Below are 24,004 nucleotides of genomic sequence, written 5' to 3' on the forward strand. Positions count from 1 at the left end.
ATGATGCTCCTTTGTTTCCTGTCTTACATTATTGGACAAACTGATTAATCCAGGTGTGTCTGAGTAGTCACAATGGTCAGACACACCTGGATTAATCAGTTTGTCCAGTTTGTGTTTGTAATTTCAATTTTGGGTGAACTATCCCTTTAAGTTTTCGAGTAGGACTAAATTCTGCAAATTCTCAGCACTTAAAATTAAAATGGTGCTCTAAGAAGCTTGATAAATACGGCTGTATTATACCAGCTATATGTTTTATATCCCAGTGTTAGAGCACTGGACTGTCCTCTACTGTCCTGTAGTGGAGCCGTCCTCTAAAAGCAGATGAGCTGACTTGGGCTTCATGTGTCGACTCAGAGCACTTTTCTTTTTTCATCCTCAGAACACACGGGGCAAATAAACTAACTAAACAAACCAGGCTTTGTCTTCACATGGCCAGGCTGAATGTAGTGGAAGGCCCAGTGTGATGCTGGACAGCAGCTGGACACTTTGATAGGACGTCCAGCTGACTGCGCTGACAGCAGTCTGGCAGGACGGACACCACGATGTGCAGGGGGCTCCGTGACTCAGATGGTAAAATTATTCACATCCCAGATGATGAAGGCACTTTTTAAAAGCAGAGTCTGAAGCATGGGGTTAGAGGTGCAGTCCTGGTGAGTCGGTCCTCTGACATCCAAGAAACCATAGACCATAACTCAGTGTGAGCACAGACAGTGCTGTCACCACAGCGGAGGCCGGTGGGATGATAATGTAAGTGACTAACAAAGTGAGTTAAACAGCAACGCTGCAGAAACCTCCTCCCTCTGTCCTCAGCTCTGCCTGCAGGCCAGGACTCCCAGACAGGATCAGACAAAAGGGAGACTTCTCATTAAACTGCCCTGATAGATCACCGGCTAAATCAGCTGACTCCCCCCCCCACCACCACATATTACAGTCTCATACAGTCATGATTTATTTTTGAGGCATGTTTCATCATGCTTCATGCTGACTAAATAAAACACTGACCATGTCCCTGCTAAAACTCAAAGAACAGAAATACACTCACAGATATTTGAGGTTTTCCAGGTCTTCAAATGCCCCCCTGGGGATCCTTCGTATATGGTTGTTGTTGAGGAGGCTGTGAAGAACAGAAAACATTTGATTCTGCAGTAACAGTAACACTTTTATTCATTTTTGAAGCGAGGGTGAACCTGCTACTTAAAGCCAACTGTTTACCTCTGTTTTGCACTGAGGACACAGAGCACACACACACACACACACACACACACACACACACACACACACACACACACACACACACACACACACACACACACACACACACACACACACACACACACACACACACACACACACACACACACACACACACACACAGAGAAGCAGTGGACAGTGAGCTGCTGGCCATTGTACAGACTGGAGAAATGGATTTTTCATCCTGTCTCTTCTTCTTTTCCATTATTTTAATTATCTCATCTATTTATTATTGTCCCCCTCATTTTCTGTGAATAATGTTCATTATTCTATTTTCTTTAAAGGTACATTGTGTAAGTTCTCCTGTTATCTATTCACGAAAATCAATTATTTGGTTCAAAAGTCTGTTTTTCATTCATCAATAATTACCCCCATCAACAAACTGAAGTGTTCCGGTAAGCTCTGAATTTCACGTGAGTGCTGCATTCAGGTGCAGTCGGAAAAACGGCCGTCTGTAACGAACCAGATGTCATTTTAGTCACAGAAGTCCAGAGAAAGACGGTAAAAAGTGGGTGAGGTAAACAATACCACATCGCCATGACAACATATTGTCACATGTATTGTTTTGCCTCGTGCTGACGGACCACTTGTTGACATAGAGGCTTGTTTAAGCTGTTACGTGCAGCGGCTGTCGTCCGTCTGCCATCTAACCGATTTCACGTGAATGCAGCATGAAAAATACGACTGAGTTGCTTGCGATCTACAACCGCACCGCTAGATGGGAGTAATTCTTACACAATGTACCTTTAACTAATTAAATTCCAAAGTCAGGGTGGGGTCAGTGCATGAGCCCTCCTCAGGTTTCCCACCTCACCTGCACGTTTTTTATATGTGCACTGCAAACAAAAAAAACAAAAAAAGATCTGTCACGTCTCACCCCTGGGTTGATATTGCTTATGAAGTATGAGATGATGTTTTGATAAGTGCACTGTATAGGCTAGCCATTGTGTTTCTGCTGTAACAGCACTGTTGTAGGTCTGTAGAAGTGTCTTTGTGATGTGATCGATGTTACAGCAGGAAATGGGATGAACATGGCTTCATCTGGGTGTGTTTACATCAATGCAGATGAGATATACCTCCCTCCACTGCTGAGTCATGTGACCCAGAGCTGAACGACTGAAGCCTTTTCCTTCACAGCCATCTTCAGATATTAGTGTGTCTTAGTTGGTTTTGTAAGGTGGCTTACATCCGGCTCATTCTAAGCACAGTATGCCATGTCTGGTGTAAATGAATAATGGTTTCTGTATAGGGTATCAACAAAAAAGTGCAATATAAATGTAAACCATTATTATTATTATTATTATTAAAGGTAGGGTTGGAGATTCTATTCTGGAGCATTTTTTTTTTTTTTTTTTACAAATCTTCACACTCCAATTGCAACCAATTTATTAAATGCTTTTTCACAAAAATGAAAAAAGTCATACTCCTGTGGGACCAGCATCCAGTCACCTTGAATGCAACGTTCAAGATGATTGGATCGTGATGTATCAATCAAACTGCTGTCTCTGTCGTACTGCTCTTCGTGCACTAATCTCATGCATGATCAGAGTCTTCACATGTTACGACGCGGAAAAGACAACGCCAGTGACCCAATGTACCACACTGAAGTCTGGTAGGTGGTGATGCAGCTCTGAGCTGGATGCTGATTGGTTTATTATGATGACAGGTGTTTTCTTTCACGTGAATGAGCCATGAGAAAAAGCTGGAGCGATGCTGCGCAGAGACACGCGACAATATCGCGGAAAGCTGCGTCGCTCACATTGGGATTACACTGGGTCGCTCCACGAGGGCGACACCTTCGCCTTCACCTTGATGTGAACCCAACCCATGTGTTTTTATCACTGATTAAAACAAATGTATTTTCAAACAAGCTCCTTTGGCTCTAATACAATGAAGTCACCACTCTTGGCTGTGTAACACTTTCCCGCCCACAGCCAAGATTTGTGTTGGAGTTTGTGTTACTCTACAATAATTTCAGGTCTTTTATCAAAGATTTTCACATTGTCACACATTCAGTCTAATCCCAGATGACACCAACATTTTTACTGCAAAGAATATCAGTTCTAAATACTGGTTATTGGTTTCCTTGATTACTAGTAATCAGTATCGTCCCTGAAAAAAACATATTGGACAATCCCTATTATAAAGATTTCTTTCTATCAAAACAATGTAGTCAGTGCAGCACTTTGTCAGATCATTGTGTCAGCACAAAAGCCACTCCCCTTCAACTACAGACGTATCTCTGTCTGTTAAAGGACAATTCCGGGCAAATTCAACTTGGGCTGTATTTTCCTAACATTTTAGGTCTAAAAGAAGGAATCTGAAGGTTTTCAGTTTAATTGCTCCTGTTTTGTGGTAGTTGTGTCTGTCCCCGCATTGCCACGGCAGCAATGAATGGGAGCGGATGCAAGTTCTGCTGCTTAGGCTGTTTACATCCCTCAGAGCTGTAATGTTTTTCCACAGACAGCGTCAGATGGCGACTCAAACATGCACCCAGAAGTTTATTTACTTCAAGCAAGCCGACATGTTTGTAAAACTAGATCTAATTCAAAGTCTCCCAGAGTCTCGCGCGAGACCCAAGTTGACGCTCGGTGTGTTCAGGTGCAGTTGGAGCTACCGTTTGTGTCATAAACACAGAAATATCAACTCTTGACTTGCTTCAAGTAAAAAAAACTTCTCTGCGCATGTTTGAGTCGCCACCTGACGCTGACGGTGGGAAAAAAATGTTTACTTGAAGCAAGTCAAGAGTTGATATTTCTGTGTTTATGACACAAACGGTAGCTCCAACTGCACCTGAACACACCAAGCGTCAACTTGGGTCTCGCGCGAGACTCTGGGAGACTTTGAATTAGATCGAGTTTTACAAACATGTCGGCTTGCTTGAAGTAAATAAACTTCTGGGTGCATGTTTGAGTCGCCAGCTGACGCTGTCTGTGGCTTTGAGGGATGTAAACAGCCTAAGCAGCGGAACTTGCATCCGCTCCCATTCATCGCTGCTGTGGCGATGCGGGGACAAACACAACTACCGCAAAACAGGAGCAATTAAACTGAAAATCTTCAGATTCCTTCTTTTAGACCTAAAATGTTATAGGAAAATACACCACAGAGTTGAATTTGCCCAGAATTGTCCTTTAACAGTCACACTGGACGCAGACTTTGGGACTGATCAGTCTGTGGAGCAGCAGCCTGAGATCACGGAGGGCTGTTCCTGTTCCGGATACAGAGCTCTGCTCAGTCCAAATGGCTGGCTGCCTGGCTGATAGGAAGAGCACGGCTTCTCTCCCACCTTAAAGCACCTCTCTTCATTTTCAAACTGAATCCAATCCAAGCCACCTCGTCCTGGCCCTGCATATACTCTCATGCATATTAACGGATCTACACTACACACTGCAGTATGAAAGGAGAAAGAGAAATGATCCAATTAGTGTTTGCAAGAATGTGAATAAGGTGAGGTATGTTTGATTTATTCCAGTGCTCAGCAGAGCGGTGTAAACTGTGACCGTCTCGAGAAACACGCATTCCTCCAACATTTTCAAGACGGCTGCTAGACTAATGTACTGACCATGAAAAAATACTAAACTTGGAACATTTTGGCTTTATTAGCTTAGCAATGTACCATCTAACAGGCTGGACATATGATAAATAGCCCTGTGGGTGGAAGTGGAAAAATAAATTCCTCACAGATTACGAGCTGACCTACATGTGTGAAACCACAGCAGAACAGAGCAAGAATTTGCCTGTATGTGTGTGTGCGCGTGCGTGCGTGAGTGTGTGTAATGCAAACAGGACCTAGTGAGGAAGTGACAATCACTCTGCAGAGCGCTGTTTCAAGGAAATGGGCTTGATTAATTTTCAATAGGGCTCTTCTAGAGGCACTGAAATGTCATTACTCTGCCAGCAGCTTTTACCTGAACGTTGTGCAAGCGGAAAACAACGTTATAGTGTACGTCAACACAAGTTCACAATTGCGCATTAAGGAAACTTACAGTGTGTTGAGGTTCTTTAATCGTCTGAAGGAACCCGGCTGTATGTCCTTGATTTTGTTGAACCTCAGGTCTCTGCAGAGGAGGAGAAGAAGAAAATACAGTAGGGTCAGATTCAAGAGATTATGTAACTCAGAAAACCACAGAGAAAAGTTATGGATAGGGTCATTAGTTCTACTTGGAGGATTTCTTAATGGTCTCATATTATGTAAAGGCCGATATCCATGTCTTTTTTTGATCGTACAGCAGCTCTAGCTTTTACATTAATACTGTGTAAGTATCACAGCCTCAGTCCACAGAGAAATGCACACAGCCTGGATTCAGAAACTGAGCCTTAAAGGAGACATGTGATGCCCCTTTTCCACAAATTAAAATAGTTCCCAGGTGTCTTAAAGACATGTCTGTGACATGCTTTGGTCAAAATCCCCCAAGGATCAAACATCACAGCTCTTTTCATCCTCTCTAAACAGCCCTGTTCAGAACGGCTGCTTTCAGTGCCTGTCCCTTTAAATGCAAATGAACCACTGCTTGCCCCGCCCCTTCTACTGGTACCAGGTAGGGGTGGGGTTATGCAAATTTGAAAACTAGTTACATCATTGGAAGACACCCAGGGGTACAGCCCTAACCCTAACCCCAGAAAGCAAGACAAACACCCAAATACATGTTAAAGGGGAATTACGTTTTTTGACACCTGGACCTTATTTTTAGGTGTAATTATGCCGATAGCCGACCAAAACAAAGTAAAACAGCTGAGTTTTTGCGGCGCATGTCTATGACGTCATCCCCAGGTGACAACAACAAGGTGGCTGAGCTGACATGATGATCACACTGGCCATTCATGACAAAATGTAGGTGAAATGAGCGAGTTTCGCGGCAGATAATGTCCTATGTAGAGGCTGCATTGCCGTGGCCCCCGTGCCCTGCGGTCATGATCGGTTGGATCTAAATAACGTCCGAAGGCCTCCAAGCTGCACTACAAGTGTCTGTGTGAGTATATGAGCATAATTATACCTGTAAATAAGGTCCAGGTGTCAAAAAAACGGAATTCCCCTTTAATGTTATGTTAATCTTCAAAAAGTGATGTTTCCATAATATGTCCCCTTTAAAACCAGCTGACAGGACTTCTGTGACTTCATGATGTCGCAGAAAAGCATCACCAGAACCCACTGAATTCTACTATAGTCTTAAAGGGACATTGTGTAACTTCTCCTGTTATCTATTCATGAAAATCGATTATTACGTTCAAGAGTCTGTTTTTCATTAATCAGTAATCCCCCCCATCAACAAAGTGAAGTGTTCCTTTCAGCTCTGAATGAGCCGTTCATATCATTCATATCTCCATGGAGCGGGTAAGCTCGGTGCTGCTGCCATGTGGTGTCTCCATGTTTTTACGTTCAGTGGCAGCGTGACGGTAGGAAACCACGGAAACTCAGCGGAGACACCGGAGCTGTCGGCTCAGGTCGAGGTGGCGTCTGTGAAAAGTCACCGCGGTAACGCAGTGAGGAGGAATGGAGTGTTACACTGATGCTGCATTCACCTGCAGTCGGGCAGACGGCCGTCGGTAACAAACCAGATGTCATTTTAGTCACAGAAGTCCAGAGAAAGCCGGTAAAACGTGGGTCAGGTAAACAATACCACATTGCCATGACAACATATTGTCGCGTGTATTGTTTTGCCTCGTGCTGACTGGCCACTTGTTTATATAGAGGCTTGTTTATGCCGTTACGTGCAGCGGCTGTTGTCCGTCTGCCATCTAACCGATTTCACGTGAATGCAGCATGAAAAATACGACTGAGTTGCTTGTGATCTACAACCGCACCGCTATATGGGAGGAATTCTTACACAATATACCTTTAATAGATCATTCAAATGAGAAGCTCAGCCTCCTCTCTTCTGATTGGCTGACTGACAAGTTGTTACTTGAGCTCCAGAGTTAAGCCCCAGAGAGGGAATGTAACACTACACTGAAATGTTTTCTTGTTCTTGAAACCACAAATATCTCTTTTTAAGGATATCAAATATTCTAATAAAAGATCTGAGGATTGTGAAGCATGGGACCTTTAATATGAAGCAAACAGGCCACAACAAAGCCAACAACAACAACAACAAAAACCTGAAGGATGATTGGACACATTAGTCACTTCACAAGAATGTCTTTGTGGAGCTTTAATCATGAGAGCAGATTTATATAACGTTTGCCTCAGAGATAACAACCACAGGGCTAAGTTGCAGGACTCAGCAGGTCGCAGTGCGTCTCCTGTGTGACGATTATATAAACTGAGAGACGCTAATCACTCTTTGGTTTTAGCAAAGCCCCGAAAGAGGCAGAAAGTGACAAGCTCAAGACTCTAAGGCTGCAATTAACCTTGTGCGTCACCGGCCGCGATGTGTAATCTGAAATCAGAGCATCTCATCTGAACAGTGATGTTATGTTTGTGGAACTTCAGCTCTCAGTCATCCGACCATCAGCTGAGCAGTTTGATTAGTGTATTTTAGTACAACAAGTTCTGTAAGTACTTACACACCCTCTAACAAATGATTGTCTTTATGAGTTATTTGATCCATAGCAACTAAAGAAGAGAAGAGATGACTGACAGCACCTCCTCCAGACAGACTCCTACAGCAACAGCCTGGACGGTCCACCAGCATTCTTCTTAGCCATTACCTTACAAAGCAAACACTGTGAGATTGGGTTAACCCTTCTTTGGTCAAAATCCCCCAAGGATCAAACATCACAGCTCTTTTCATTCTCTCTAAACAGCCCTGTTCAGAACGGCTGCTTTCAGCATCTGTCCCTTTAAATGCAAATGAACCACTGCTTGCCCCGCCCCTTCTACTGGTACCAGGTAGGGGTGGTATGCAAATTCGAAAACTAGTTCATCATTGGCAGACAACAGAGCGATCAGCTCACATTCTCACATTTTAGGGGCCAGAAGGCAAACAACCAAATATATCTTAAAGAGGCCTCAAAAAGTGATATTTCCATAACATGTCCCCTTTAACAGACCTCACTGATTACGCACCAAAGTGATGAGAATTTAGAGATCAGTTGTTGTTGTTTTTTCTTGAGGGAAAAGCAGAGCGGCCGTTGTGTTCTCTCTCTCTCTCTCTCTCTCTCTCTGTTAAACTATTAACTTAGCAATCATCTTGTCACACCAGGCAAAGAACCATAAAGCTATACTTTCCTAAGATTCTCTGTGAAATGTTAGCCAAATATATATATAAAAAAAAATACATTGATTTCATAGCCAGTGAAATGTTTATGGGTCATTCACTCAGCAAAAGCCTTTACATATGGATCCAATCAGAGTCCAGCCTTTTCATATGCTGACTTCCTTTTGTATAGGCTGAGGAGAGCTCGTGCAAGAATCCACTCAGAGAGTGTTTCTGAAAGTCATGTGCTTTGTGAGCGACATCCTTCAGCTGTGGTGATACTGTTGTTTCTGGCACCTCCTAAATATTTGAGAAACTTCATCAAGTCAAATGGGTAAGTAAATCTGTATTTGCATAGCCCTCTTCAAAACCAGTGCAAAGCATGAGGGTGAATAATTTAATCAAAGACGGTGAATGGGAGGAGCCCGAGCTAAAAGACTGGAACACCGGACTGCTATTCACAGTTTGGAATTAACTGTTAGCGTGGACCCAACAACAATACCTCAGAAATTAGGAAGTATAAACAACAGAGCTGAGCATCGATGTGATTGTTGTATTTGGAAGACTAAGAAAGTGCACTGTCTTCACAGGGATCACTGCTGGGTGAAGAGGCTGGAAAACATGTCTCTCCAGGCAGCAGACCCACGCTGCAGAGCACACTGTCCAGACATGCTGCAGCCTGCAGCACGGCTCCTCCGCCTGCTGCTGCCTGCTGCCTGCTGCATGCTGCCTCCAGCTCTGGAGGATGAAGGCAAACTGGGAGGAGCAGGGGAGCAGGGCTACGTGCTGGTTCAGGCAGCACCTGTGTGTGAGGGCAGTGGTACTGATTCCTGCTGAGGATTGTGTTTCAAAGCTTCAAGTGGCTCCAGCAGGATCCCACCTTGTCCTGACATACAACGAGCAAGCGAAGCGCCATCGAAAACTCGCGCGAAGGCGTCCTGATATGCAGCGTGACGATTTTGTTGCGAGTATAGTCTATTGGTTCAGAATCCAAACCAATCAAATTATCGAGGGACTTAAACAAACTTGCGGCACTATTCTGAGATTCCTGGCATTTCCTGGTTGCCGTTTGTCACATCTTTGAGTGTTTTTTCCTCTCATATTCTCCTCTCTCTGATAATTTGCTTGTCAACAGAAAGCAGCGTGTACTTTTCAACCAATAAGAAGTGTTTAGGGGCGGGACACCCCCTCACCCACACAGCCAACAGGTGGATGCAGATTCAAATTTGAACCAAATATCAATGCAGCCAGAAACGACCACATCACACACACACACATACCTCATATGGTAATGGACTTGTGCATACAGTTTTTCTACATGTTGAACACATTCACAGCACACATTCAAACTGCGCTTTTTGTAGCATCTTGTACATAGTGTCTAACCATTCACACGCCGATGGTAGTTAGTAAGTTAGTTAAAGGGATATGTCAAATTCTGGCAAATTTGACCATTGCTATAATCCCTATAGTCATAGCAGTAGGTTCGTTACCTTTAATTGTCAGCGCAAGCTGTTTTTCGATCGGCGGGGCAGAGACGCAAGCTGCTCAGCTAACGCTACAGGAGGTATGGTATTTCCACGTTTCCCCCATCAAATACACAATCCAACAACTCCAAAACGCTCTTGTGGAGAAGTTGTGACCTGCACATCACCACGCTGTGAGATAATAACTTATAATTGTGTAACTATACAACACATGCCGCAAAGACTCGGAATTACTTCTGGAATGTAGTTCCAGCTACGCATTTGCCTCGAAAACAACTCTGTCTCATAACGTTCCATTATTATTTTATAGCACATGTTTTGGAGTTGTTGGAGCTCTGTGAAGTCATGTCCGAATTTTGCACAGATGTCCTCTGCTCTGTGTGACGGCACAAGAGCAAATGTTCCTCATTTTGTACGCCCATATTACAGTGACACACATAGGTGTAGGGCTCCACCTTGATACTTGTACATGCAGACTGTGAGAGGACAACTGGAACTGTCTGAAAGTCACTCGGTCGGTGGTCCTCAATGCATGGGGCAGTGTTGGAGTAAAGGGGGTGGATAGACATGTCTGGGCTGATGACTTGGTTGGTTCTGTATCTTGTTCCCTCATTAGAGTGTATTTTCACAATCATGTCTTTGCGGTCACTGTCGATGTTCATCCATCAACTGCAAGTATGAGTCCATGGCCTTGTTTTCCTTTCTTGTCATTTCAAGAACATACTATAAGGGGTCACCTTGGATACCATGATGCTGCGTCATCTTAGTCAGAAATCTGGCTACATCAGGGGAAAGTGTGGGTTCGGTGTCTTGCCCAAGGACACGTTGACCTGCAGACTGGAGGAGCCCGGAATCGAACCACTGACCGTCTACCTCCTGAGCCTCCTATGGAAGTGTTGATGGTTCATGTATTTTGCCTCCTCTTATATCATCACACACGACAATAACATTAAAAACCAATTAAAAGATAGAGGAGCACCGGGTCGATTGATACACTTTTCAGTTAAAGGTCTTTTTCAAAGATGACGTTATGTACACAAACATTTTTATCATGTGATCAACAACTCACATGTGTATTTTATAACTTTGAACGTAAGTTGACATTTGTCTCAAACGCCCCACCTATGCGGGTCGTTTGAGACACAGAGGAGGGACGGTTGAAACAGCATGTTTTAAACAGAAACTACTGACCTTACTCTCGTTTTTATGCAGCATATCGGACAACATACTAGTGTACTCATCATTGCCAAAATTTCACATAATTTCTCACAATATAAATAGGTCAAACAAATATTTTTGTCCCATGCGTAATTGTCAAGATTCGCATTTCGATTAAACTCGCCTTTCTTCTTTTGTACGAGTTGTTGGACAACTGCATTTTCATTTCATTTACTTATTTCCCTGTCCTAAGTCATGTTTATGGATACACAGTTAAACATATTGTCATTTTTCCCTCTGTATTTTCCCCTCACTTTGCTGAATATCTGTTGATTCATGTCATAAACACGTTTTGTTCATTAAAAATATGTGGTGTTTATTAAAAATACATGTTGTTCATTCAAATCGGTTGTTGTTCATTGCAGAATAGGCTATTAATTCGGTGATTTATACAGATATTGATCGCGCAATGTGACCACAATTATACTACGCACGGTGGCGTGAGGGACAGTTGAAACAGCTGTATCAATCGTCCCTGCAACTACTGACACTTCAACCTGTTTTGCCTCTAAACTTCAAAACTATGACATTGCATACATTAGGACCTGTTTATGTACGAATTATTATTATTGCATGAAACACACAATACAACCTTTGATCACAAAAAAACTACCGCACATAACATTTTACTTTCCGTAGTCAAAAAACGGTTTGCGCTAATAACTTTTGAATGGCGTGACGTCATTTCACGAGCTTTCCCAGGATTGGTCGGTGTTGAGTGCTGAACGTAGTGACAAAATCTGACGGCTCAAGCTTGTGTGGTTTTCGAGGAAATCGCTGTGTATCAATCGTCCCGTGTATCAATCGACCCGGCGCTCCCCTACGATATGAAAATAAATAATCATTTGCAATATTGATTAAGTGAAGTTTAATTTTTTTTCAGACATTTTTCCCTTTACTGGATAGGACAGCAGAGATTTGACAGAAAACAAGGAGAGAGCCTGAGGGAATAGACGTACGCAGAAACTGATCGCCCCAGTCGGGAGTCGAACCATCAATCTGGTCCAGAGCCCATACAGGATGTGCTCTCTCAAATGAGTTTGTTAACTGTTTTGGTTGTGTGTGTGTGTGTGTGTGTGTGTCTCATTGACACAGCTGAGATGACTTTGTTTGCAGAGGAGGTTAAGTAAGCCGAGCAGATGAGGGTGCCGTCTGTGGCAGCGGGGTGTCGACGGGAGCTAATGACATCATCACCAGTCCATCGTAACCCGGAGACAGCCATGTGTCTCCCTCTGACCACACGTCATCCCCCGCTCCGAGCATTAAAAGCTGACACTGATTGGCATGATTGACAGCCACTGTTCTACTGTAAAGAATGAAAGCAAGAATCTGCATTTCATTTCAGTGAAACAGGAAGTGATGGCTACATTGTATCAGAGGAGAGAGACAGTCTGTGAAGCTGCTTTGTGATTTTGTGAGTTTATTGTACACGAGAAGCGCAGGGGACAAGAATGAGTCATTCCCCAGGGGGAAAATACAGGAAGAAGCAAGAGGAGAACATTTAGTAAACAAGACATTCTTCAGCAAACACTTCATGTAGTTATAACTAAAAATGAGTGCAAATGGGAGAGCATTTGATTATATTTATTACACGAGTTATTAAATGAGTCTGTTAACTCCTGTTAATCTTTCTGTGTGTGTGTGTGATGGCACCTGGCCAGTTGGAGCTATAAAACAGTGAGTCTAACAGACCCGCAGGAGCTGACAGACTATTCTGGGGCTGAGCAGAAAGCCTGGAAGTGAACAGCCTCCCCGGCTCAGTAATGAAGGAGCCATGGGAACTTGACAACAATAAGACTAATACAGTGAGAGTGGAACAAAGGATCATTTCATTTCTTTTTTTTTTGGAAAACGAAGGCATTTGTCATTTGCCCACACAAGGATGGCAGGCCTGCATCGGAGCACGCTGTGTTCATGTGGACCCAGTCAACAGGTACGGATCCAATGTTTCTGATTTACACCTAGAGAACGTTTTGGTACTTTATATCTACTTGGTTGGTACTGCTGGTTTCTGGCATAACCCGAGCCCAAGCCTTACAAGTCTCACAAGATAATTAGGATGACCTATTTAGACCAGACAATGCAGACTATATCTGCTGCAGTGTTTTGGGCACAGTGTGTCTGAGATGAAGCTGCAGGTCCAGTGAGTGCACAGAGGTGATTTAGGGACAGAGGAACTCCCCCTACACACACACACACACACACACACACACACACAGGAGCTACACTATGTCCCATTTACCTCAGATGCCAAATGTCAGCGCTGGGAATGATGTCACACCCGAGTTGCGTGTGCTCCAGTACGGCGCCCAACAACAGCCTGGTCAATGGTTATGCTGTATTATGCTGTGTTCTGTACAAACAGCAGCAGCAGCAGCGTGTGCAGTAGATGTCGGACAGCATGTGTACGACTGATTGGAAGGAGACATATTATGCCCCATGTCAAAAAGTCGAAAGCTACATGTAATGACATCAGTGGATGACAACTGAGGGAACAGCTCATAAAACCACGTTGATTTCAACCGAGGGAGCCTGAAAATTACAGATTTTTTTTGTCAATTCTCACATTTTGGGGGCCAGATGGCAATCACCCAAATATCAAATATGTTAAAGGTAGAGTCTGAAGGTTTGTTGGTTGCAGTTTGTAAACAAAACATTCAAACTGGGCCCCTCCTCTCAGGCTCAACTGTGCAGCCTCCTGCCCCTGACAGCAGCAGCAGTTGTCAGGATTGTGAAGAAAAGGAAATACAGTCCGTGGGCCAAAACCTGACTGTCACCAACAACGGGAGCCTCCAGTGTATGCTGTAACGAGTCGAAGGGTCATTGTGGTGAGCTGGGAAAAGGGTGCTAGCAGTGGATGTTCCCCGTTTTTCCCAAAAAGGGTCGGGGAGCATACGTCAGTCCGACTGCCTCTGCAGCGTCCGTCCCACAGCTCACCTCCACAGCAACGGCTACACCGGCAACAAAACTGAGGGCCGCCGCCGTCAGCAGATGAATCTCTGCTTGCCCTGATAGCATTAGCTCGGCGGCTAGCGCTAGGCCCGTCGTCCTGTGCTGACGGTGGCGGCCCTCATTGTTGTTGCGGTGTAGCCTTCAAGGCTCCTGTTGCTGTGGCGGTGAGCCGTGGGTCCGATGCTGCAGTGGCTCGGGACCATGGAGGCTCGGGGTGAACGGGACGAACGGGGCTAGCCGCCGAGCTAATGGTTAGCGCCGGGCTAGTCGAGCTAACACGTTAGCGCCGGGCTATTAGCCGCCGAGCTAACGCTATCAGGGTAGCGGAGATTCGTGTGCCCCCAGCATATTTCCCTCACTGCTCACACTGCTCAGTGTGTATCCGAGACATTCAGATAAGAGCTGGACTCAGACTCAGGCTCAAGCGTATAGCTCAAGCCCGTAGCTGCTCGGGTACGATGTGACAGTTAGCAGTAGGCCATTTGATTGACAGTTGAAACTTGACGAAGCTCAGCAAGTGGGCGGGGCTTATGTGCCTGCAGCAGACATCCAGAGCTGCGAGAACTGCCTCATTTAGTCATGATTTTAAAACCTAATTTCACCTACTAAACGAATTTTTCTAGCATCCAAAATTGGCAGGGTGGTTAATAGGACATATGTCTGGGATGTGATTAACTCAGAAAACGAATCCAGTGTCACTTTTCAGGGACTTTAAGGTTAGGTTTAGGGTAAGGTTAAGGGTTAGGGCTACTTAAGTCGGAGAAGTGGGAGGTCGGACTAATGGACGCAAAAATAAAGAAATGTATGGTCGGAGAAATGGGTAGTCGGACAGACGTCATGCGCCCAAAAGGGTCGGACCCTATTTTAGAAAACGGTCCTATGTTCCCCGTTTTTCCCCAAAAGGGTACAAAGTGGGGAACATAGGACCTGGGGAACATAGGGATGATCCCGTGGAGGATAACCGCTACCGCTAGGAAGCTAGCAGGTGTTAGCAGTGGCAGATGCTATCCGCCACTGCTAACACCTGCTAGCATCCGGGACAGCTAGCTGGGCTAGCAGCACTCCTACTCTGCTGCACTTAGACCAAAATCCAGGCAGGTGGAGAGGGGGCTGCAGACACAGCCACCACCACACAGGACTAGAAGCCCATAGTAGATGATTAAGACGGATTTCATTTGTGTAAGTCTAGCGTTTATTTTTGAGCAAAAACCTCCAGACTCAAGCTTTAAAGAGTCTTCAAAAAGTGATATTTCAATTATATATCCCCTTTAAAGAGGAACTTTGCAGGATTTTTACTATGCTACATTTTTACCTTAATTAAACAGCTTCAGAGTCCTAGTGCTGGTTAAATAATGACTTGTAACTAGTTCCAGGGAGAATGGAGGCTCTCTGCCTTCCACCTAGCGCATCAGAGCCTCTGACCCGGTGTCCCAGCTCAGGTCTCTGCGGCACCGCCACACAAACGCCCTGTAGGCTAACCCGTAATCTCTTGTTTATGACATGTAAGACTACATACACACTGCAACATCGTATGTGATAAATAACGTTATCCACCGCTCCATGGATTGATTTATCACCGCCTTTATTGTAAACAAATGCACATGGTCCACTTGAACAACATGTAAATAAGATGGTGGCTTTCACTTCTCTTGATGTGTGGTTGGTTCCAACGTCAGATCCACTATCGACGGACACACCCACCGCGTTTTGCACAACGGGGCAGTTGTCGGTCTGAGAAGTGAAGCTCACTTCCGCGTTCAAAAAACTGCAATCCCCTCGGCTGTCGCTGGGGGCTGGCTCCAGAAGGGAGCAACTCCAATTGAGCCCCATGTTAAAATAGCCGATTTTACAGCTTAAAGCAGAAGTAAGTGATATATTTGTGTTAATATAAGTCTTAAATAGTTATATCTTCCGACAGCAATCACTTACATAGAGTGTTTGGTCTGAAACACGGGTCTGTCAGTCACTCTGCTCTGCTCTGAGCCAAGGAGAAAACATTTATCGTATCCTACAGTTTTTATCCAATGAGGAGAGAGAACGGCATGCAGGGCTGTGTGTGCAGCCAAGGGACGCCGTGAATGTGGCGACGTAGGGACGAGGACTGTTATGGTGTGTTCAAGGAAACTCATATTTTTCCGACCGTGGAGTCGTACCAGTTCGATCTGGTACGAGTTCACCGGTCGGAAGTTACGAGTGGCCGTTATAGTGACTTTCACCGGTAAAACAGGTCGGAAAAACACGAGTGGGTTGCCTGGAACGCTACAAAGTCGTAAGTTGTGACTTGAAGCTGTAATTTAAGATTTCAAAAGCCTGCCTGGAACGCAGCATTAGCGAAAACGACCGGACCACTTACTTCTGCTTTAAAAAAACATATTTACAGCCTGGTACATTTTATTTTTTTGGTCTCAACCGATAGTTTCTACCCCCGCACACACTCTGAGGGGGGTGAATTTTTTTTAAACTCTACCGTTTTACTATTATTAGGTTTAAAGTTCTGGCCAATTAGGGCGCAGAACCGTTGAGTGACAGGTCCGGAGACCGCTGCTACGAGGCCAGTGGGCGGGCCCTCGGCCGGCCAACGGCCGCACCGCTCCAAATATGGCAAGTAGAATCCAACATGGCGCAGCTCAAACCCCCGTAGTAGCGGCACAAAACAGACTCCCCAAAACCAATGGGTGACGTCACGGATGCTACGTCCATTCTTTTTACAGTCTATGGTTTTGCATCAGTTTCACACACTTTGGTGGAGTGCAGCGCTTCTTTCTGCTTCAGAATTAACCACAGGGGATTGATTTGATTTGATCAAAGACTAGTATTGATGCTGATATAGATTACTTTTTTTTTTAGGGATGCACAATCGGTAATTATCGTCCCGATATTGGCCAATAATTATCGGCCAAAATACACATAAGTCTGATACACATAAATCTGATGATGACTTTTTTTGCCGATTACTAGAGCCAATAATAATCAGCCAACATTGCCTTGCTCATTTTCAGTCCATTTGCCCTCTGAACTAATTTGAAACAATAATAAATGTTGTTCTTGTTTTTGTTGTGAATACATCAGTAGTGAAAAAATAAATTTTAGGTCACAAGCAAAGCTATAATGTTCGTGCATCCCTATTTTCTTTTTACAAGAAAACGGCTATTCATGATAAAATGCCGATCAATCAGAGCATGCTGGGAAATCATAGACCTTGTTTCAATGTAAGGCTTCACCTGCCAAAAGCATCCAGGGAGCTCTTTGTGTGTTCACTCCTTTTTTAACTCTGTTAATTTTTGTTTCAAGCCATGATTAGCAACATTGTGCGGTAACCTTAGCAACGCTGTCAGATCGATGCTTAAGTAGGCTGTCATACAACCATGGGCCCCCGACAGCTAGACACCTCGGAGGTTTGGCACGTGGTTGTGTCATACACAATGACACAACCACATGTCAATCACAACAGTGGGACTTGACTTAAGACGGCGTTCTGTTCTAACATCCAGTTTCAATTATTCCACTTGGAGAGCTATTCACTAAGGTCCTTTATATGTCCACTGACTTCATTTACAAATAATTTTGACTTTGTACAACAGGATTTAATCAATACACAGTGTTAGAGGCCAAGATACCACTGGTAATTCTAAATGAGAGCTGTTATTAGTCAGCGCTTTGTACAGATTTTAACAGGGTTTTCCCAAACTTTAGAAGACTTAGGCACAGCGCCTGGGCTGAGGGAACAGGAAAAAATACTCAGCAAAGAAAGGCCTTAATAATAAACTGCACGGAGGGAAAATGAGACCTTTTGTGTTACATTTGGTTTACCCAGCAGCCACTGCAGCTTGAGAATCAGTGAGCGAGCTTCCTCTCAGTGAGTTAAAGACACAATAGGTGGGTGACCTGCTCCCTACCTCTCCAGCCAATAATATATTGGTATCATTCAGTAGTCGATACCAATACCAGTGACATTCCATGATTCTCAATACTCATTTGATACCACGATAGAAGAAAAAAACAGAACCATGGACATAAGTTCACTAAAAAACTGTTTCACATCAGACTTTCTTGTATGGAAGCTCCACTGTGTTTCAACAACTTCTCAACCTGATCAGAGCAGCAGCTACATGAAGTAAAGAACAGTGTTGAAATGGTAAATAGGGCTCAACACAAACAGGAAGTCATGTAGCCATTACTGCATCCTTCAAGTAGTTCAACAACAGAACTGTTGTTCTCATTAATTTCCTTTTAAAGGGATAGTTCAGCTTTTTTGAGGTCTCTGCTCCCCCCCACTGAGAAACACCGGTGCATCGCGCTGCACCGAGACACAGGCAGTACACTGTTGTCAACGGAGGACAATTAATTAGAGTATTTTCACCGCCTACAAGAAGTCCCGTCTCAAAATAATACATCAGTTCAAGAGGACGATCTAAAGAAAACATTTACAACGCATCAGCTGGTCATGCTCTATCACTCTGTATCACGTGATACAGCACGTCATGGAGCCTGCCTGTGTGGAGGAGTACTGAGGAATACTGAGTGAGTTTTACTTTTTTTTCTACTGTATATCGTACTGTTGAACTGGTGTATTATTTAGATTTCTCGTAGGTGGTGAAAATACAGAATAATTGTCCTCCATCGACAACAGTGTACTGCTTCGGTGTAGTGCGATGCGCCGGTGTTTCTCAGTGGGGGGGGGGGGGGGGGGGGGGGGGGGGGGGGGGGGGGGGGGCAGAGACCTTTCTACTGCATCTAGTGTACTTAACTCATTGAGTGCCAACCACGTAATTTCTCGTTTTTCGTTCCCATGCGTTGAGTGCCAAAAACAAGATTTTACGTTTTTTGCTTTTTTTTTAAAATGATGAAAATAGACACTTTAATACACATTATATGTAAATTTGGGGACTCTACGACGAGGAGAACTGAAATAGATGACGATCAAAGTCTCATGACAGCTCATGATCTGGAAGTTTTTATCATAACTGGGCTTCTGCAAACGGAGTTCTGCATGCAGATGCAGCAGCTGCTCTGCTCTCACCCACGCTGCTGCTCCAGCAGCTCGGAGCAGAAACAGGAAGCTCTCAGCCGACAGTCCCGCCCGGTCTTCATTTTTTTTTTGGTGAAACCCAGCCATGTTTAGCTTGACTTTTCTCAGGAACAGAGGCACGTAGAAACAAACGGTTTGTGGCCATTTGAAGCATAAAGTTTCACCTTTCAATTGAGCTACAGTATGTGTTGGTGGCAATAATATAGAATACACTATGGCTCTACATAAAAAGTCAAAAATGGTCTAAATTGCCGGTACACTTGACTAAAACTTTGGAAAGGAGCGCGGCACTCAATGAGTTAATGGGCATTTGTAGCTCATACAACCCCACTTCAAAAAAAGCTGAACTATCCCTTTAAGGTAAAAATGTAGTTTAGAAAGCTAAAAATCCTGCATAATTCCCCTTATATGTATAGTTTTTAGTCAGACTGCATCAGATTTTAGGTGATACCAGAGAGCAAACCACCTCACAGTCCAATATATCTAGTACCAATATCAAAAACAGAAGGTCGTCCAATAAACATGACACATTTAATTTGTGCTGGTTTGGTTTTACAGACAAAGACAGGTTGGTGACTTGGTGCACTGCTGGCAGACGGTTGCAGGTGCTAACTGTTGTGATGCAACAGTCTGTAGCCAACCTGTCAAACTGTTGTCCTGATGTATAAACTGACTTACTGTTCAGCGAATTACTGACTGAAAATGTCTGGCTCTGTGGCTGACGTGCTTCTCTGCAAATGTGGCATTTCCCATTTGTTAAGTTTTGAATACTTGTGTGCGTTCACATGGCAAACAAAATGGGGACAAACAGCTGCGAGGAAAATTTCAGCAGAGGTGTCTGTGAATTCTTGTCTGAGCCACGATGACGAGCGAACCTGGCTGCTGCCCATTTCCACCAGCATCTGAATGCCATGTGTGGACCTCTCCTCTCTCATTCTCTCCCTCCCCAGTCGGGGAAGTCATTTGGCTTTTTGACACATGCCCAACCGGGCTTGCCAAGGACTCTCAGGCGTGTGTGAGTCATTCTTAGTTAAACAAGAACATGGCTGGCTCCTCACTTGGTTGAGAGCAGCAGTGAACCAGGATCTCCAAACATGGCTGTGGTAGCTTCTCTAGCAAAATACATCCAGTAAAGAGAATGACAAGGCTATGTGTGTGTGTGTGTGTGTGTGTGTGTGTGTGTGTTGTCAGGGCTTTGTGTTGGTACACAACAAGTCTGACCAAACTCTCAGAGCCTGCAGGATGTGGAATACAGATAAATACAGCTTAAGGTCATCAGAGCATGAGTCACTGTGAGCAGAGCAAGACGACCTGAAGAGGTTGAGCACATACACAACTATGGGAACCATCAATGGATTTCTTTTCCTCTGGTTTGATCAGAGGTGGGTAGTAACACGCTACAGTAACTCTGTTACATTTGCTTGAGTAACCTTTTGGATAAACTGTACTTGTAAGAGTAGTTTTAAAGGGATACTTCACCCAAAATCAATAATTCACCAATTTTCTACTCACCGTCATGCCAAGGAAGGGTTTGGAGAACTTTCAGAGTTATCAAAACGCTTTAGGAGTTCCAGTGGGGGTCTGGCTGGCAACAGATTTCCATATAATGGCGGTGGATAGAGTTCACTTTTGAATTGTCCAAACACACACTATGAAACATTCAATGTGCGAGATGTTTGTTCGTCGTTGTAAACCATTGGATGTACAGACGAGCAGTATGGAGGTATCTGGATGTTTCATAGTGTGTGTTTTGGATTATTCAAAAGTGAGCTCTATCAGCCGCTATTATATGGAAACCCGTTGCCAGCCGGACCCCCCCTGGAACTCCTAGAAAGTTGGTGAATTATCGATGTTGGGGACTGCTAACTCCATCGGCTGACAAGAAGTTAGCCAAAACCACCGGATCGCTTACTTCTGCTTTAAGTCTTATTATTTGGCAATATCTGAATTTGTTCATTGCTATTTGTGTCATAAACTGTAAACTGTCTTGTCTGTAACAGCATCTATTGCACGTCTGTCTGTCCTGGGTGAGGGATCCCTCCTCTGTCTCTCACCCTGAGTTTTCTCTGATTTTTCCCTGTTAAAAGGGTTTTCCATGGAGTTTTTCCTCAGTGGATGTGAGGGTCTAAGGACAGAGGATGTTGTTACGATGCCATGTAAAGCCCTTTGAGACAAACTGTTTGTAAAAAAACAGGCTATACAAATAAAATTGCCTTGCCTTGCCTATTTTCTATTTTTGTGTATTTGATTACATTCATGCGCTGATCAATAAAATGAATACATCAGAGGTTACTCAGCAGTTACTCAGTACTTCAGTAGTTTTTGGGGGCCTGTAATGATACACGTGTCGAAACCAAAACCACAACACTCTAAGACACAAACCTGTGTCACCAATGAAATGGCAGAACCGTGACACACCCATTCCAACGCTCCGTCGAGTCCAGTGCTTGGTCGTCTATTTTGCTACCAAAATCTCTTCTTTTTTTAACCTTAAAAAATTTGAATTGAATTGAATCGTGTATCGAACCGTGGGTCAGAAATCGAGATAGGAATCGAATCGTGGTTTTGGTGTATCGTTACAGGCCTATTCACCAAGTACTTTCTTACTCTCACTCAAGTAAATATTTGGATGGCTACTTTTTACTTTTACTTGAGTAATATTATTCTAAAGTAACTATACTCTTACTTGAGTAACATTTTTGGCTACTGAGTTTGATACACCACTGACTTCCCACTCAGCTGTGGCTCATCCATGTCTGCTCAGAAACACTGTATGTTCAGCTGGAGATGTTGAGTCCATTAACATTTATGCTGATAAAGAACTACAGAGACCATCTGTAGCAGCAGTGATGGTTTGTCCTTTCACAGAAGTTGACTGAGTTCATTATTCTGTCATTCACTTGCATTTGGCTTCATAATGTACATTACACGTTGCAGCAGAGCTCTCCACGGGCTATTGCATCATTATAACACATCACCACACTTCTTATGGTGGGTTTTCAGTAACTGTGGTCACTATCCATATGTCCCAGGGATGCACCTTTTTTTCTAATTTCATTCTCCAACTAACGCACATTAGCAGCTCTCCGCCCACCTTCGTACTTCCGCTCCATCTTCATTTCTCTTCAGTACTCCACCTAGGATTGAAATGCTTTCGCGGCTTTTCTCCTGCAGAAAGATCTACCGGCCAATCAGCGAACAGAGTGAGGGGCTGAGGACAATGATGTTGAGGTCATGCGCTAAGTTTAAAGGCAGAGATTGATGTTTGAGAAGCCATCCGTGCCCTTGTGGCGACGCTGCCGAACATCCAAGAATTAAAGCCAGAGCGAGAGCATTGTTTAGCAGGTTTTACTGATGAGCCAGTTCAGCAGCTTCATTCAGTTCCAGCTGGTTCCAGCTCATTACAACCAAACAATAGCAATTAGTTAAAGGCAGACCGACAGTTTTAATTCAACGCATAGCAGGAAATAAACTTTTCTTAATGGAGAGTGGCCAGTTTCTTTGCACAAATGAAAGTGCAAGAGACTGGTTAGGACCAGGTTATGGCAACACACACACACACACACACACACACACACACAGAATCACTGTGACCTGTGGACACATCCAGTGAAGGTCTGTCCCTAACACCAGGAGAGCTCTTTGCTCCTCTGTTGTTGCACCATTATTATTAGTTTTTCCCACAAAATAACAAAAATGTAGGAGGTCTAAGGACCAGATCCATAAAAGCACTGTTACTTTGGAGCTGGAGAGACAGGACAACCATGTCCTGTGGATCCCAAGGTCTACATATATTTACACACAGAAATATAAATATAACACATATTGACTATATACCGGCAGGTGCATTGGCACGTACGACAAAAAGAGGAGAATATCTACAACATATGTGCAGAGCAGTACACTTTAAAGGGGACATTTTAAGGAAATATCACTTTTTGAAGGCTCTTTAACATATATTGAGGTGTTTGTCTTCCTGTCCCCAAAATGTGAGAACTGAGAAAATAATCAGTAATGTTCAGGCTCTCTAGGTTGAAATCCATGTGGTTTTATGAGCTCTTCCCTCAATTGCCTCCAGTGATGTCACTAGTTTTCTAACTTGCATAATCCCACCCCTACCTGGTAGCAGTAGAAGGGGCGGGGCAAGCAGTGGTCATTAGCATTTAAAGGGACAGACACTGAAAGCAGCCGTTGTGAACAGGGCTGTTTAGAGAGGATGAAAAGAGCTGTGATGTTTGATCCTTGGGGGATTTTGACCAAAGCATGTCACAGACATGTCTTTAAGACACCTGGGAACTATTTGAATTTGTGGAATGGGGGCAGAATATGTCTCCTTTAAAATGAAATCACAGTTTATTAACAACTGCTGAAACGGTGTCTCTAATATCATGCTGCAGGGATTTTCTGGACTGCTCGTATCGCACATTTTTACTGCAACCCTATGGATCTGAGCTTGTTGTTGTTTTTATTTGTTTATTTGTTTTGTTCTGTTTGTTTGCTTGTTTTGCTTTTTATTTCTGTGGACCATATTATGTAGCCTATCCATCCTTTACTAAATATTGTCAAAAATAAAAACTGCTGAAACTAAGGTCTAGTTTCTTCCTTTTTATTCAAGATCAGGAGGTGATTTAGGAGGAATCTGAAACAGTGTTACCCCCAAATTCAGCAGCTGTCCTGCAGTGGATGGGCACAGGAAGGGGCCAGCAGAGCTCCTTTCAACAACTATCTTGGGCCCAATCTCCCTGTGCAAATGAGCAAAGCTTTGGGGATTTCTGGCTTTGCATTCCATAATGCTGCAGAGACTGAGTGCCTCACAAAGCCTGACTGCAGCAAATTCCACACAATGGAACTCCACTTTCTCCCTCTGACTCACCAGCAGTGTCACTCAGTCGAATCAAGCCACTGTTTCGGGGGGTTGGTGACCAGGACGA

General features: G+C 43.9%; 1 protein-coding gene across 1 annotated transcript in view; it reads right to left on the bottom strand.

The window, feature by feature from the left end:
- pxdn (peroxidasin) overlaps window positions 1–24,004 on the bottom strand; it is a gene marked incomplete at its 5' end in the record, with an annotated part of 83,543 nt that overhangs the window by 54,782 nt on the left and 4,757 nt on the right. Inside the window, 2 exons of the mRNA XM_083998670.1 lie at window positions 1,043–1,114; window positions 5,238–5,309. Of these exons, the coding sequence (XP_083854796.1) occupies window positions 1,043–1,114; window positions 5,238–5,309 (144 nt within the window). The remainder of the gene's footprint in view (window positions 1–1,042; window positions 1,115–5,237; window positions 5,310–24,004) is intronic.

This window comes from Trachurus trachurus, assembly GCF_905171665.1.
Source record: "Trachurus trachurus genome assembly, chromosome: 22".
Lineage (NCBI taxonomy): Eukaryota > Metazoa > Chordata > Actinopteri > Carangiformes > Carangidae > Trachurus > Trachurus trachurus.